Source organism: Chiloscyllium punctatum, chromosome 45 (assembly GCF_047496795.1).
Source record: "Chiloscyllium punctatum isolate Juve2018m chromosome 45, sChiPun1.3, whole genome shotgun sequence".
Lineage (NCBI taxonomy): Eukaryota > Metazoa > Chordata > Chondrichthyes > Orectolobiformes > Hemiscylliidae > Chiloscyllium > Chiloscyllium punctatum.
The window spans coordinates 65,205,189-65,220,374 of NC_092783.1; the positions used below are offsets into that span (position 1 = coordinate 65,205,189).

The 15,186-nt window shown below is 43.2% G+C and overlaps 1 protein-coding gene across 3 annotated transcripts in view; it reads left to right on the forward strand.

Annotated features, from left to right (window-relative positions):
- slc16a4 (solute carrier family 16 member 4) overlaps nt 1-15,186 on the forward strand; it is a 114,397-nt gene that overhangs the window by 77,393 nt on the left and 21,818 nt on the right. For all 3 annotated transcript variants that reach the window (XR_011955488.1, XM_072563964.1, XM_072563965.1), the window contains 2 exons: nt 1,295-1,456; nt 4,928-5,521. Coding sequence is in view for 2 of the 3 variants with exons in the window: in XM_072563964.1 (XP_072420065.1) it covers nt 1,295-1,456; nt 4,928-5,521 (756 nt within the window). In the remaining variant the exon portion in view is untranslated. The remainder of the gene's footprint in view (nt 1-1,294; nt 1,457-4,927; nt 5,522-15,186) is intronic.

Genomic DNA, 15,186 nt, shown 5'->3' on the forward strand with positions numbered 1-15,186 from the left:
TTGGGTTTTGTAAGTGTGGGATGTTTGGGTGCGCTCTGTACACTGTCTATCACAAATGGCCAGAGGAACACACTGTTTCATTGGATAAGCCAGTCACTAGGACCTATAGCCAATGCATTTATTCAGCATTGAAGCTGAACAATCCAGAGTGCATAATTGCTACAGGTCACTTCACATCTTCAGCTGAGCTTGTCAACATAGCTCATGAACGTTTGCAAAAACCAATGTATATTCATTCTCGGGAATCTGTTCTTGGTTAGCAAAAGGAACATGTTCCAACCCAGGGCCTTGTTTGAGATTAGGGAGCCCATTGTTTCCTATTGTTTTCTCCACACCAATCCATCAACTTTGAACAAATCAGCACCCTTCTCTTATGCAAGGATTTGTTGTGACTGTTCAAATTGCTTCTTGGATGATGTCCTACACAGTACAAAGCAAAACGCTTTGCTCACATCCCTGTTCCTGTTCTCAGTCATTCACAGTCCATTGTACAACATTCGAGAAAGTGATTCACCACCATCCTCTCAAAGGCAATAAATGATGCCCACATTGCCATCAATGTTTTTTCAAAATGATATTGGAATTCATATTAGCATCGGTATCATTAAAGAAATGTTATACTTCTTTTGGATGTGTAAGTGGTTTAAGGTTTGACCAGCCTGAATTAGCAGAACTGGAGATTTGATTCATTGTGATGAATGAATGTTTTCACTTGGAAGCATAAGCTCAGCGAATGAGCAATATGAGCACGTGAATTAAAAGCAGGAGCCTGTCTAAATCCCAATAGCCTCATACTACGATACAGTTAGAGTCATACGGCACCGAAGCACACCTTTCAGGCCAAACAGTCCATGCCGACCATAATCCCAAACTAAACTCATCCCACCTGCCTGCACTTGGCCCATGTCCCTCCAAACATTTGTTATTCGTGTGCTTAGCTAAATGTCCTTTAAACATTGTAACTGTAACAGCATTCACTATTCCTCTGCAAGTTCATTCCACACATGAACCACTCTTTGTGGTGTGAATGAATGTCTTGAGATCCCTATACATGGGAAACGTGCACGTCTCCAATTTCCAAAGTTGCTGATCTGACTCAGTCCTGTAGAAGAGATGACCCTGGGGGCTCTAAGGTGGGTAAACCAGAGAGATGGTAAGATCCAATTGATAGGTGTTCTCACTGCCTTGTGACCTGTTTTGGAGCAGGTCATTCATAATCCTGCCTTAGCTGTGACTGTAAAGAAGATCAGAAAAATCAAATTGACACAAGTTAATCTGTGAACATTTGTTTCAGGAATCGGCTTTGCCTTTCTTTATCAAGCAGCAACTGTGATGCATGCAAAGTACTTCAAAAAACGACTAGCAACTGCCTACGCGATTGCACGATCAGGAATGGGCCTGACCTTTGCTCTCGCCCCTTTCACACAGTTACTGTTAATAGAATATGACTGGCAAGGTGAGCAATGTTTGTTTTAATTATCCATTAATGGTGAAGCATTAAATTCTAACATATGTTTTAAAATGAGGTTTTTAACAAAACAAACTTGTAGGTAAATTGGAGAGAGAAATGTCAGTAATGGTGTTTTATGGCATTTCCCTGGTGTTTCTGCTGAGGTTATGGCAGGAGATCGGAAACCGATGGAAATTTTACTCCCCATCGCCTCGGCTCATGGCTGACTATGTGGAAATTCGCAATTTCCTGACTGATGATGTATATGGAATATGGAAGAGAAGAAACAGCACCTTCAGGAGAACAGTTGGGTAAAATCATTTTGGGAGACTCCTGTTGTCTGAGTAATGCTGTTGACTAACTGAATCGATCACTTCATTGGCCTTTCAAACAGCTTACACTGAGAAGATCTTTCCATGTCCATGTAGACCTCCTATCACCCAGCAAATGATATAATTTCCAACTATCATGTGCTACTCATCTTAACAAGAATGGATTGTTTCTAGTTAATTCATGTTATTTGCAAAATGAAAGGAGGCATATAAAGTTGCCAAAAATGTTCTAAGTATGAGGATTGGGCAAATTTTAGAATTCAGCAAAGGGCAACAAATTGAAGAGGAGATTAGAAAGTGTTGATGTCCGAAGGAACCTTGGAGTTCCTGTTCATATGTCATTGAAAGCAACCAGATGTAGCAAACAATTTGAAAGGCCAATGGCCTTGATCACAAGAGAATTGGAATACAGGAGCAAGGATGTCTTATGACATTTGTAGAAGACATTGGTGAGACTGGAGTATTGTGGACAGTTCTGGTCGCCTGGCCTAAGGAAAATGCACTCAATAGAGAGAGGGCAATGGAGGTTCACCCAGACTGATTCCTGAGATGGTCCCATTAGAAGGGATTGATGAGAGTGTGTCTGTATTCGCTGGAATTTAGAATAGTGTGAGATGATCTCGTAGAAACTTGCAACATTTTTAAAGATTTAGATAGAATCAATGCAGATAGCATGTTTCCCCAGTTGATATTCTTTACTTAGACAGTAGTGAATCTTTGGAATTTTCTACCTTAGAAGATGTGGAAGCTCAACAGAAGTAAGTTCAACATAAATCAGTAGATTTCTAGCTACTGATGATATCAAGGGACAGAGGGAGAGTGCAGAGATATAGTGTTGAGGTACATGATCCAGAACAGCAAAGAAGGCTCAAGGGGCTGAATGGTCTCTTCCTGCATTTCTAGGCTCCTTTTCATGGAAGGTGCATAGGCTGGGACCTTACTCACTAAAGTATAGAAGGATGAGGGGTGACCATCTAGAGGTTTATAAAATCATAAGGGGTATAGATAAGGTGAATGGCAAGTGTCTTTTCCCTAGGGTGGGGGATTTCAAGGCTAGGGGGAATATTTTTAAGGTGAGAGGAGAAAGATTTTAAAATGACATGAGGGGCAACATTTACACACAAAGTGGGGTGTGAGTCGGGGGGGCTGAGAGGTTATTTGAAATTGGAGAACTGAATATTGAGTCCTCCAGGCTATAGGCTGCAGAGGATGGGCAGTGACTGGGAGGTCCAGTTGAGGCCACAGGGGATGACCTGACCACCCAGTCACTGCCCATTTTAATTCCCCTTCCCCACTCCCTTTCCAATATGACCATCCTTGGCCTCCTCCATTGCCACAATGAACCACGCCGCAAACTGGAGGAACAACACCTCATCTTCTGCCTGGGCAGCCTACAGCCCGGATGACTCAACACTGAGTCCTCCAATTTCAGATAGCCTCCCTTCCCTTCCCTTCCCCTTGGTTCCCTTCCCTGCCCCTCCCCTTCCCTTCCACTCCTCCCAGCCACCTATCAGATTCATTCCCATTGACCAACCAGCTCGTATCTTCCACCTGTCTTCACCTATGCCCACCTCACCATCCTGTTCTCGCCACCCACTTCATCTGCAGCTCCCCTGATGCTGCCTGGCTTGCTATGTTCTTCCAGCCTCCTACGTGTCTACCTTGGATTCCAGCATCTGCAGTTTATTTTGTTTCTGAGAGCATAGTGGAGACAGGTACTCTCTCAACATTTAAGAAACGTCTGAATGAGCACTTAAAGTGCCAGTTGTTACTCTGGATTATTCATTATCCTTTCCACAGCCATCCCTCACTCCCACAAAATAACCACTATCTCCCAAATATTCTGTCACTGACATTGGACACGTCATGTCAATCTTTTCTGCACTCTATGATTTCTTTTCCATTTTATAACATGATGTGTGGAGCCTTGCTACTTGTTGTGAATTTGCATCTAGATTCTGTCACAGAGACTGTCTATTCCCATCTCTGCCACATCATCTGACTTTTCCCAAGCGTCAGCTGATCTGCTGCTGAAACCTTCAGCCATACCTTCTCGACATGACTATTCCAGTGCACTCACATTCTACCCTCTGTAAACATGTGGTCATCAATATCTCTGTCACCTATTTCCTATCCCTCACCAAGTCTTGGCCCCTGTTGACTGATGTGAGCTCCCAGGTAACCAACACCCTGGTTTCAAAGTTCACACCCTTCTTTTCAAATCCACCCATGACTACATCCCTCTGTATTTCTGTGTACTCCAGTCCTTAATCTCTCTGAAATATTTGCATTGCTGTAATTCTGGTTTCTTGAGCATCCCCCAACTTCTATAACCTCATCATTGACATTCCCTCAACTGTCTGGTCACTAAACACTGGAATTCTGAATTCTGAACCCTGCAAAAACCTCTCTGTCTTCCTTTTGTAAGTGTTGAGCAAGATTTGGGTTCAATTAATATTGTTTTATGTGGTTCAATGTTAAACTTTGTTTGCTAATGCACCTATGAATGGCTCTGGGTTATGTTACTATGTTAAAGATGCCATATCAATGCAAGTTGTTGGTGTATGAATATTACTCACGTGGCTCCCATGTAAATACAGTGAAATCGTAATGAGTCCAACATCAGCAGAATAAGGCATCCAATAGGATTGTCATGTGACAGGGGCAGCTAATTGGAACAGCGTTAATGCAGGCTAGTGTGAGAATTCTTAGAGTTCTGGGCAATCCATCGTCAGGATCTCTTTGTGCGTGAGGACCATCCAAACTGCAAGAACACCTCTGAGAACATTTAGTGTTTTCGAGCAGGGAGAAGTGAAGTCAACACAGCTAGTGGGAAAACTGGGGACAAGCAAACATCGCATGTAGCAGGAGTAGGACACAAAAAACATGAAGACAGATATTTTTCACACTTTGCAGCTTTACTTTGTATTTCCTTAGGGATTTGTTTCGTGTGGGCAGTGAATTTGTAAACAAATTGAGTTGAGGATTGTTCTCTGCTCTCTGGAATCTCCCAGTATGGATGGATCACCTGGGATTGACTCATCTTGATTTCACTGTATCAACATCTCATCAACTTGAAGCTGTGCAGAGATCTAAAAAGAACAATGGGTTTGTTAACATGAGTTTTTTTGTATCATCCTTCCAGGTGCTTTGCTTATTTTGGGAGGTATAATGTTGAACCTCATTGCTACCAGCATGCTGCTGAGACCCATCGCTCTCTATGAGCACCAAGTCACTTCCTCACAATCACCATGTGACAGGACCATACTCAAATCTCCACACAGCAGCCTCTTTCAGAATGGAGCAATGAAGCATTCAGAAAGCTGCCTAATCACGAGCAATTCCAGTGTGTCCCACTCAGCAATTGGTCACCTTGACATTTCCAAGAATCCTGACAGCTGTATCCTGAGGGATGAGAACCTGAACATTAACCATTCCCGAGTGGAGACAGAATCCAGTATCTCTCATGAGAGCAAAGCCTTTCTGGACAAAGTAACTTTCCGAATGGCTCATACTGGGTCTGTTGGCCTTTCGAGCAAAGACAAGGGAATACAAAGCCTTCCTCCCAAAGAGAAGCTTCTCGATTTCTCATTGTTACGGGATCCTTTCTTTAGTATTTATACATTCTCAGTGGTGTTCAGTCAGTTAGCGTACTTTATTCCCTACTTTCATCTCTCAGCCAGGGCCAAGACACTGGATATTGATGCCATGGATGCATCCTTCATCATTTCTGTTGCAGGTGAGTTCAAGTCTAAAGATCTTCTCTTAGTGTTTGAATTTATGTTTCAATTCACTGTCCGAAGGGACCTTTTCTTGTTGAGAGCTCAGTGAATTGTTTCCATTGACAACGTAAACACATTCTCATTCTTCACTTGTCAATTTTGAATTCATTCCTTCCACAATTATATTTAATTGAACTGCCTTTGGAAATAGACTTGAGGCAAATCTGGTTATGTGGAGCCACTGATATAGCTATGTGGGATTGAGTGAAGACTCTTCCCCCTCAGGTTAAAGTGATTATTGAAATTGTTGGAGGAAGCTTTATTCAGCCCGTCTATGCTGGAACTGATCTGAGAATGTTTGAAGACCATATTGGATAAAGGTCAGGCTAAGAATGAGGACTGAGCATTGAGAAACCTTTGCTGCCTCCGAACAATGCCCCTAGATCCATAAAGACACATGAATCATGTCAGTATTTATATTATCATAATACATCCTCTGTCTCTCACGCTGGCTTTTGCTGTTCTCAAATATGGCTTTTTTTTTTGACTAAACTGTTTGCTACTTTCTGGATTAGAAAGTATTACTGGAAGCTCCATGGATTCATTCATTCCTACACTGGGCACCAAGTATAAGGGGTTTTAATCTGTCAGCTGAGTTTGTGGATTATAGCCAGGGTCTGGGGTCTGTGCTTCACATTAAATAAACGATAGGCGAGTATCACAGGCTGACTGATAGCAGGATTGTGCATTTGATCTGAGCTGCAAGAGAAACACTTTACCTTATATTAATTTGATCCTGTACGTGCTCAGCATAGTAAGGGTCACTTTGTGCTGAGTACTGTATTTAACTGCCTGTCCACCCACTGAGAAGAATGGTAATGACATGGCAACATGGCACAGACCAGGACTTCAGCATGGTCTGTGGCTTCAGCAATTCAGCAGCTAAAGAGGTTGGAGCTAAGCTGGATCATTTTGTGTTACTACTCTGATGTAAAATACCAGTCCAAGGAACTGGTCCAATCCTGCTTTGACAAAGGCGCTTCTGTTCTCCATGTGTTTATGCCTGAATTTCTCTCTGTGAAATCTGTTGAGACTTGAATGTTGCTTGTTTAAAATCTGTTCTTTGTAAAAAGGAACCATTCATTTTTCTGGCCTGGCCTCAGTTTTGCTTCTCACATGGTTGCCTAGCAAAACGAGAGCTTCTCCTGCTGATTCCCATCCCACCATCTTTCAATCTCTCCCTCAGTCGTTTCATTGTCACAGGATTCTCCAGTTGGTGCAAATTCAAGTTGGAAAAACTCTTGAACACCTTTTTCCTTAATTTCCCAAATTCTGCAAACTTTAGTGTTGTCACATACCTTGAGTCAGTTTTCAATGCAACATTACTGGGACAGAGTTCACTGAGACTCATCCAGATCAAGCCAAGGCTGAGTAAAACAAAAACAGAGGTCATTGGCGAAACTCAGCATGTCAGACAACATCTGTAGAAAGAAAACAGATTTAACATCTTAAGTCCAGTGATTCCTCTCCAAAACCCTTTCTGAAGAAGGGTCATTGGATCCGAAACATTAATTCTGCTTTTGCTTTACAAATGCTGCCTGACTTGCTGAGTTTTTCCAGCAATTTCTGATTTCTGCATCCAGTTTGTTTTTCCTCTTTTTGAAAAAAGTAGCCAGCGAAGTGAAAATGAGGGACATGAGTGCCTGAAAATGGATGGCTGTGCTGAAAGGAACCAGGTTCTGGGGTATGGTGGTGAGTAAAAGACATTGATGGAGATGTTCATACTCCAAAGTAATTAAACTCAACATTAAGTCAAGGCTATGCTGCTTGTTCACAGCAATAGCCCTTTCCAATTATGCAGAATCTGGCTTTGAACACTCAGCCTCACCAACACCATGGCCCCTGATTGTATGAGCTAGACATTTAGTCATTGGGATGTGTTGAACTAGCAGTACGTGTTTTTACTAATCTCTGACCAAGCTTTGTAGGCAGAAATCTCAAACTGTGGCCATAAGCAGTTATGCCAGTTTCTTGATGGTGATTTGAATTTCCATTCAGACCGAGGTGGTCATTCCAGAGCTAACACTGGCTCTGAATCTACATCACTGCCTGTCCAAGTCCTGCCCTGTGGTCACTCGCCAGAATAATGCACCGTCACATTCTTTACCAGGTGGCACTGCAGCAACGTGAGTCCTACTGAGCATGACTGGACAATGCCCAATACCATTCAAGGGTTTGGGTCTAAGTTCTGCAAATTTTGACTTCTTGTCTGTCACTGGTCAAACAGCACATACAATAGAACATAGAACATTACAGTGCAGTACAGGCCCTTCAGCCCACAATGTTACACCGACCTGTGAAGCCAATCTGAAGCTATTGGCTATGCTATTCCATTCTCATCCATATGTTTATCCAATGACCATTTAAATGCCCTTAATGTTGGTGAGTCTACTACTGTTGCAGGCAGGGCATTCCACACCCTTACTATGATGAGTAAAGAAATGTCTGATGGGAGGCAATTTTATGACATTGAGAGATTGATAAACACTCTTCATAAACATAATTCTTAATGAATATAAATTTTATTTTTCATTCATTGGAGAAGGACACACTTATCACATCCTCTGATACAAATGAATCACTTTCCACAGATATCATAGAATCATAAAGATGTTTAGTACGGAAACAGATCTTTCATCCAGATACCCTAAATAAATCTAGTCCCGTTTGGCAGCATTTGGCCCATATCCCTCTTAAACCCTTCCTATTCATATACCCATCCAGATTCCAATGTTGAAATTGTACCGGCTTCCTTAAGTTTTAAGATAACTATGCATAAGGATAAGTCAGAACTTTGTGGGAAGGTACTAAACGGGGGGAGGGCAAATTACGACAGTATTAGGCTGGAGCTTGGGAGTGTTAATCGGTGGGAGCTGTTATTGGACAGGTACACATTTGACGTGGGAACTGTTTAAAGACCTACTGATGAGAGTTCAGGACCGACATGCTCCAGTAAGGAAGAAGGACAAGGAAGGCAAGGGGCCCTTGGATAATGAGGGAGGTTGTCAGTTTAATCAAAAGGCAAAAAAGAAGCATATGTAAGGTTAAGAAGCTAAAATCCAACAGGACCCATGAGGAATATCAAGCCAAGAAAGAACTCCTCCAGGAATTGGGAGAGCAAGAAGGGGCCATGAAATGACAGAGAACAGAGAATGTTACATCACAGTGCAGGCCCTTCGGCCCTCGATGTTGCTTCGACCTGTGAAATTAATCTGATGCCCATCTAACCTCCACCGTTCCATTATATCTGTCCAATGCTCATTTAAATGCCCTTAACGTCAGTGAGTCTACTACTGTTGTAGGCAGGCCGTTCCACACCCTACTACTACTCTGAGTAAAGAAATACCCCTGATATCTATCCTAAATCTATCACCCCTCAATTTAAAACTATGTCCCCTCATGTTGGCCTTCACCATCTGAGGAAAAAGGGTCTCACTGTCCACCTTATCTGACCCTCTGATTATCTTGTATCTTGGCAAGTTGGATTAAAGAGAATCCCAAGGCATTCTATGCATACATTAAAAACATAAAGATAATAAGGGAGAAGATAGGGCCACTCAAGGATAAAGGACTTGTGCTTGGAGGCAGAGGATGTGGGTGAGATCTTAAACTGAGTACTTTGTGTCAGTACTCACACAGGAGAAGGATATGGAGGTTAGAGAGATTAGTGTGAAGCATGATAATATGCAAGGTCATTTTAAGATCAAGGAAGAAGTGGTGTTCGGTCTTTTGAAGAACATTAAGGTGAGTAAGTGCCCATACCCCAAATGGTACCTACCCCAGGTTATTGAGAGCCAAGAAAGGAGATTGCTGGGGTCTTGACCAAGATCCTTGTATCCTCGCTGGCCACTGGAGAGGTCCCTGAGAACTGGTAAGTAGCTAATGTGTTCCTCTGTTCAAGAAGGGAAATAGGGATTATCCAGAAAACTACAGACTTCAGTCTCATGTCAGTAGTTGGGAAGCTATCGGAGAGAATCCTCAGGAATAGGGTTTACACGCATTTGGAAAAGTGTAGACTTATTAGGGACAGTCAACATGGCTTTGTGCAGGACAGATCATGTCTTAGTCATGTGAATCTTTTGAGGAGGTGACGAAGGTGATTAATAAAGTAGAGCTGTGGGTGTTGTTTGCATGGATTTTAATAAGACTTTTGACAAGGTCCTTTGAAGATTAAGATGCATAGAATCCATGGTGACTTGGCTGCACGGATTCAGAATTGGCTTTCCCACAGTAGGCAGAGAGTAATGGTGGAAAGGTGTTTTTCTGGCTGATGGTCCATGACTAGTGGTGTTCCACAGTAATCCATACTGGGACCTCTGCTGTTTCTGACATATATAAAAAAAATGGAGCTAGGTGAGTTAGTATGTTTGCAGACGATACAAAGATTAGTGGTGTTGTGGATAGTGTAGAAAGTTGTCAAATAATACAGCTGGATGCAGATATGGGCAGAGAAATTCAGATGAGTTTAATCTGGGTAAGCGAGATCCTACACTTTGGGAGATCAAATGTTAGGGAAAAGTTTACAGTTAATGGCGGGAGGGTGGGGTTCAAAGGAGGTGTGAGGGGCAAGTTTTTTATAGAGTGGTAGGGGTCTGGAATGCACTGTCAGGGATGGTGGTGGAGGCAGGTACAATAGGGGCATTTAAGGGGCTTTTAGATAAGCACATGGATATGCAAGGAATGGAGGGATATGGATCCAGGACAGGCACAAGGGATTCGTTTAATCTGGTGTCATGTTTGGCACAACAACATATGCTGAATAGCCCATTCCTATACTGTACTGTTCTAGGTTCTCCACCACTTCCTCTGGCAGCTCATTCCATACATGCACCACCCTCTGTATTAAAATGTTGCACCTTAGGTCCCTTTTATACCTTTTCTTTCTCACCGTAAACCTATGCCTTCCATTTTTGGACTCCCCTACCTTGGGAATAAGACCTTGGCTATTCACCCTATCCATGCCCTTCATGATTTTATAAACATCTATAAGATCACCCTTCTGCCTCCGAAAACAGCCCCAGTCCATTCAGCGTCGCTCTAGCTCAAACCCTCAACTCCGGCAACATGCTTTTAAGTTTCAGAATGTCCTTCCTATAGTAGGGAGACCAGAGTTGTACTTAGTATTCCATAAATTGCCTAACCAATGTCCTGTACAACCATATTATGAAATCCTAACGCCTTTATTCAATGCACTGACCAGGAAAGGCAAGTGTACCAAATGACACCTTCACTACCCTGTCTACCTATGATTCTACTTTCAAGGAGCTATGAACCTGCACTCCAAGGTCTCTTTGTTCAGCAATACTCCCCAGGACCTTACCATTAAACGTATAAGTTCTGTACTGGTTTGCCTTTCCAAAATGATTAGATCATTGCTTCGGACAATTGGAAGAATCTCCTGCTCTTCTTCAAACTTCTGTCATGGGATCTTTAATTACTGGCTGTAAAACTAACTGGAACGAGGTTTGATCTGAAAGACTGCGCACGTGATAATTCAGCACTCCCTCAGGAGGCTCCACAAAGATCCCCATCTTTAACGAAGGAAGTGTCCAACACATCAGTGCAAAAGCTAAGGCTGAACCATTCACAACAGTCTTCAGCCAGAAGTGTCAAGTGGGTGAGCCATCTTAGGCTCCTCCAATTGTCCCCAGCATCACGGATGCCAGTCTTTAGCCAATTCGATTCAATCTTGTATTCCAGACTGTGCTACAGAACATGCTACTCCCCGTAGCCAAGCTGTTCCAGTACCATTGCAAAATTGGCATCTACCCAACAATGTGGAAAACTGCCCAGGTCTGTCCTTACATAAAACTCAGGACAAATCCAACCCAGCCAATTACCGCCCCATCAGTCTACTCCCGATCATCAGTAAACAGTGTTATCAAGCAGCACCTGCTCAGCAATAATCTGCTCAGTGACACCCAGTTTGGGTTCTACCAGGGCCACTCAGCTCCTGACCTCATTACAGCCTTGGGTCAAACATGGACAGAAGAGCTGGATTCCAGAGGTAAGGTGAGAGTAACAGCCTTTGAGGCTACATTTTAACTGCGTGTGGCATCAAGGATCCCTAGAAAAACTGGAATCAATGGGTATCAGGGACAAGCTCTCTGCTGGTTGGAATTGTACCTGGCACAGAGAAAGATGGTCATGGTTGTTGGAGGTTATTCATCTCAGCTCCAGAACATCTCTGCAGTATTTCCTCTGGGTAATGTCCTAGGCCCAACCATCTTCTGCTACTTCATCAATGAACTTCCATTATAAGGACAGAAGTGGGAATGTTCACAGATGATTGTATTATTTTCATGCTCAGTGGTTAGCACTGCTGCTTCACAGTGCCAGAGATCTAGATTCGATCCCCAACTGTCTGTGTGGAGTTTGCACATTCTCCCTGTGACTATGCGGGTTTCCTCCGGCTGGTCCGGTTTCCACCCACACTCCAAAGATGGGCAGGTTGGTAGTTTGGCCATGTTAAATTGTCTGCAGTGTCCAGGGATGTGCAGGTTAGGTGGGTTAGCCATGGGTCATGCAGGGTTACACGGATGGAGTGGGGGGGTGGGGCTAGGTCTAGGCATAATGTTCTTTGCAAGTTCAATGGGCTGAATTTATCTATCTACGCTGTAGAGATTGTCTGAGTCTGCCATTCTCAGATACTGAAGCAGAGAATCTCACCATTGCCCTTTGACGTTATGTATTACCATACAGATTCTCCACTATCATCAATTATGGGGTTACCAGTGATTAGAAACTTAACTGAACTCACCAAATAAATATTGTGGCAATGCCAGGTCAGAGGCTAGGAATCCTGCAGTGAGGAACTCACCTCCTGTCTCCCCAAAGCTTGTCTACCTTCTACAAGGCACACACAGGTTATTCAGGTAGATTTCTGAGATGGCCAGAAAGTCTGGAGTTTCAGCCTGAGGGCTCAGCCATTTATGACTGAGATCAGAAATGTTTTCACCCAGAGAGTGGGGAGCCAGTGGAATTCTCTGCCACAGGAAACTGTTGAGGCCAACACATTTAAGTCTTTTAAGAAAAGTGTAGCAAAATTTCTTAGATTTAAATACATCAAAGGATGGGAGAAAGTTGGAATAGGGTACAGTACTGATGTTCCGACAGTGCACCGCTCCCTCAGCACTGACCCTCTGACAGTGCGGCACTCCGTCAGCACTGACCCTCCGACAGTACGGCACTCCCTCAGCACTGACCCTCCGACAGTCGGCACTCCCTCGGTACTGACCCTCCGACAGTGCGGCACTCCCTCAGTCATGGTGACCCAAAAAAAAGGACCAACCTCTGTCAAATTTGCTATTTAGGGAGGCTAGTGAAGGTTCACCAGACTGATCCCTGGGCTGGCAGGACTGACATATCAGGAAAGACTGGATCAATTGGGCTTGTACTCACTGGAACTTAGAGGAATGAGAAGGAATCTCAAAGAAGCATATAAAATCCTGATAGGAGTGGACAGGCCAGCTGTGAGAAGAATATTCCTGATGTTGGGGAAGTCCAAAACTGAGGGCCACCATCTAAGAATAAAGGGTAAGCTATTCAGATCTGAGATAAGGAAGAATTTCTTTACTGAGTTGTGAACCTGTGAAATTTAGATTAGATTAGATTCCCTATAGTATGGAAAACAAATCCACACCAACCCATTCCCCTACATTCACCCCTGACTAATGCACCTAACACTGCAGGCAATTTAGCATGGCCAATTCACCTGACCTGCACATCTTTGGATTGTGGGCGGAAACCAGAGCACCCGGAGGAAACCCACGCAGACACTGGGAGAATGTGCAAATTCCACACAGACAGTTGCCCGAGGCCAGAATCGAACCCGGCTCCCTGGCACTGTGAGGCAGCAGCGCTAACCACTAAGCTACCGTGCCACCTATTCTCTCCCACTGAAAACTGTAGGAGCCAGTTTGTTAAATATATTCATGGATGTAGCCTTCTGGCAAAAAGGATCAATGGTATGAGAGAAAGTGGGAGTGGGATGCTGAGATTGTATGATTAAACCATCATCATATTGAGTGGTGGTGTAGGTTTGAAGGGCTGAATGGGCTACTCCTGCATCTATTTTCTATGTTTCTATGAACTCCACGGTCAGTGATCTACTTGCTGCTGACACTTCTCTCTGATCCCCTTGTTGCTAACAGACAAACAAATAGGGTCCAGATTAATTTGGTTAACTTGTGGTGACTATGAGATTTCATGTCCTGTGGGAGATGTAACATCATGGATTTTCTGAGCAAATTGAGAAGTACAACTCAGACCATTCACAGAAACAGAGAGTTTACCCTGAGGGTCACCAAACCTCAGGTGAGGAGAGACATTGGGCAGAAGGGTCCTTCATGGTAGCTCAACTGGGGCAGGAAATGAATCCATGCTGTTGGCACACTCTGCATTGTAGACCAGTCATTCAGCCAACTGAACTAACCAACTGCAAAAACAACCCTAATCATAGGAGGTACGACCGGAGCAGGAGTTAGGCTGTTCTGTCCTTTAAGCTTGCTCCATCATGGCTGATCATCCAACTCAATGCCCTGTTCCCACTTTGTCCCCACACCCTTTAATCACTTTAGATTAGATTCCTTACAGTGTGGAAACAGACCCTTCAGCCCAACAAGTCTACAGTGACCCTCCGAAGAATACCCACCCAGACCCATTTCTCTCTGACTAAGGTATTTAACACTATGGGCAATTTAGCATGGCCAATTAACCTGGCCTGCGCATCTTTGGACTGTGGGAGGAAACCCATGCAGTCACAGGGAGAATGTATCATGTACTTTCCCACTCAGCTTATTCGAATCATGCTGAAACATCTCTGCATCCTCCTTACAGCTCACCTTCCCACCCAGCTTCGTGTCATCAGCAAACTTGGAGATATGACACATAGTTTCTTCATCCAAATCATTAATATATAGCTGAGCATCTAAAGTCCAAGTGCTGATCTCTGCTGGCCACTCAGAAATGACACTTTTATTCCTGTTTTTTAATTTCTGTTCACCAACCAGTTCTCACTTAATTCCAGCACACCATCTTCAACCCCGTACACTTTAATTTTACGTGTTAATCTTTTATGTGAGACCTTATTGAAAAATCCTCTGAAAATCCAAGTAAACCACATCCACTGGCTCCTCTGATCACTCTACTTGTTACATCCTCACAAACACAGATTTACTTTGTAAATCCATGCTGACTCTGTTGAATCCTGTCATATCTTCGAAGTACTCTCCTGTTCCATCTCTTATAATGGATTCAATCTAATATGCCCATGCCAATAATTAGTTATGATAACCATTTATAATCTGTAATAGTATCACTGAGAGGTTTGCATATGATGTGTTTAGGTTTTCAGAGGATACAAAATTAATAAGCTGTGAGAGTTTACAAAGGATAATGTTTTAATCTATTTCAGACCTCTTCATTAAGACTTCAAATAGGGTCTAGAGGCTGCAATTGGATATAGATTAGGGTAGGCAGGAAATGACAGATGGAGTAAATTGTGGGGAAACATCAGGTTTTTCACTTTGGTAGGTAGAATGGAAATACAGAGTATGTTTTTAATTGTAAGGAACCATTTAACGGGTTTTAAAACAGGAATTGCTTGAGAAACTCCGCAGGT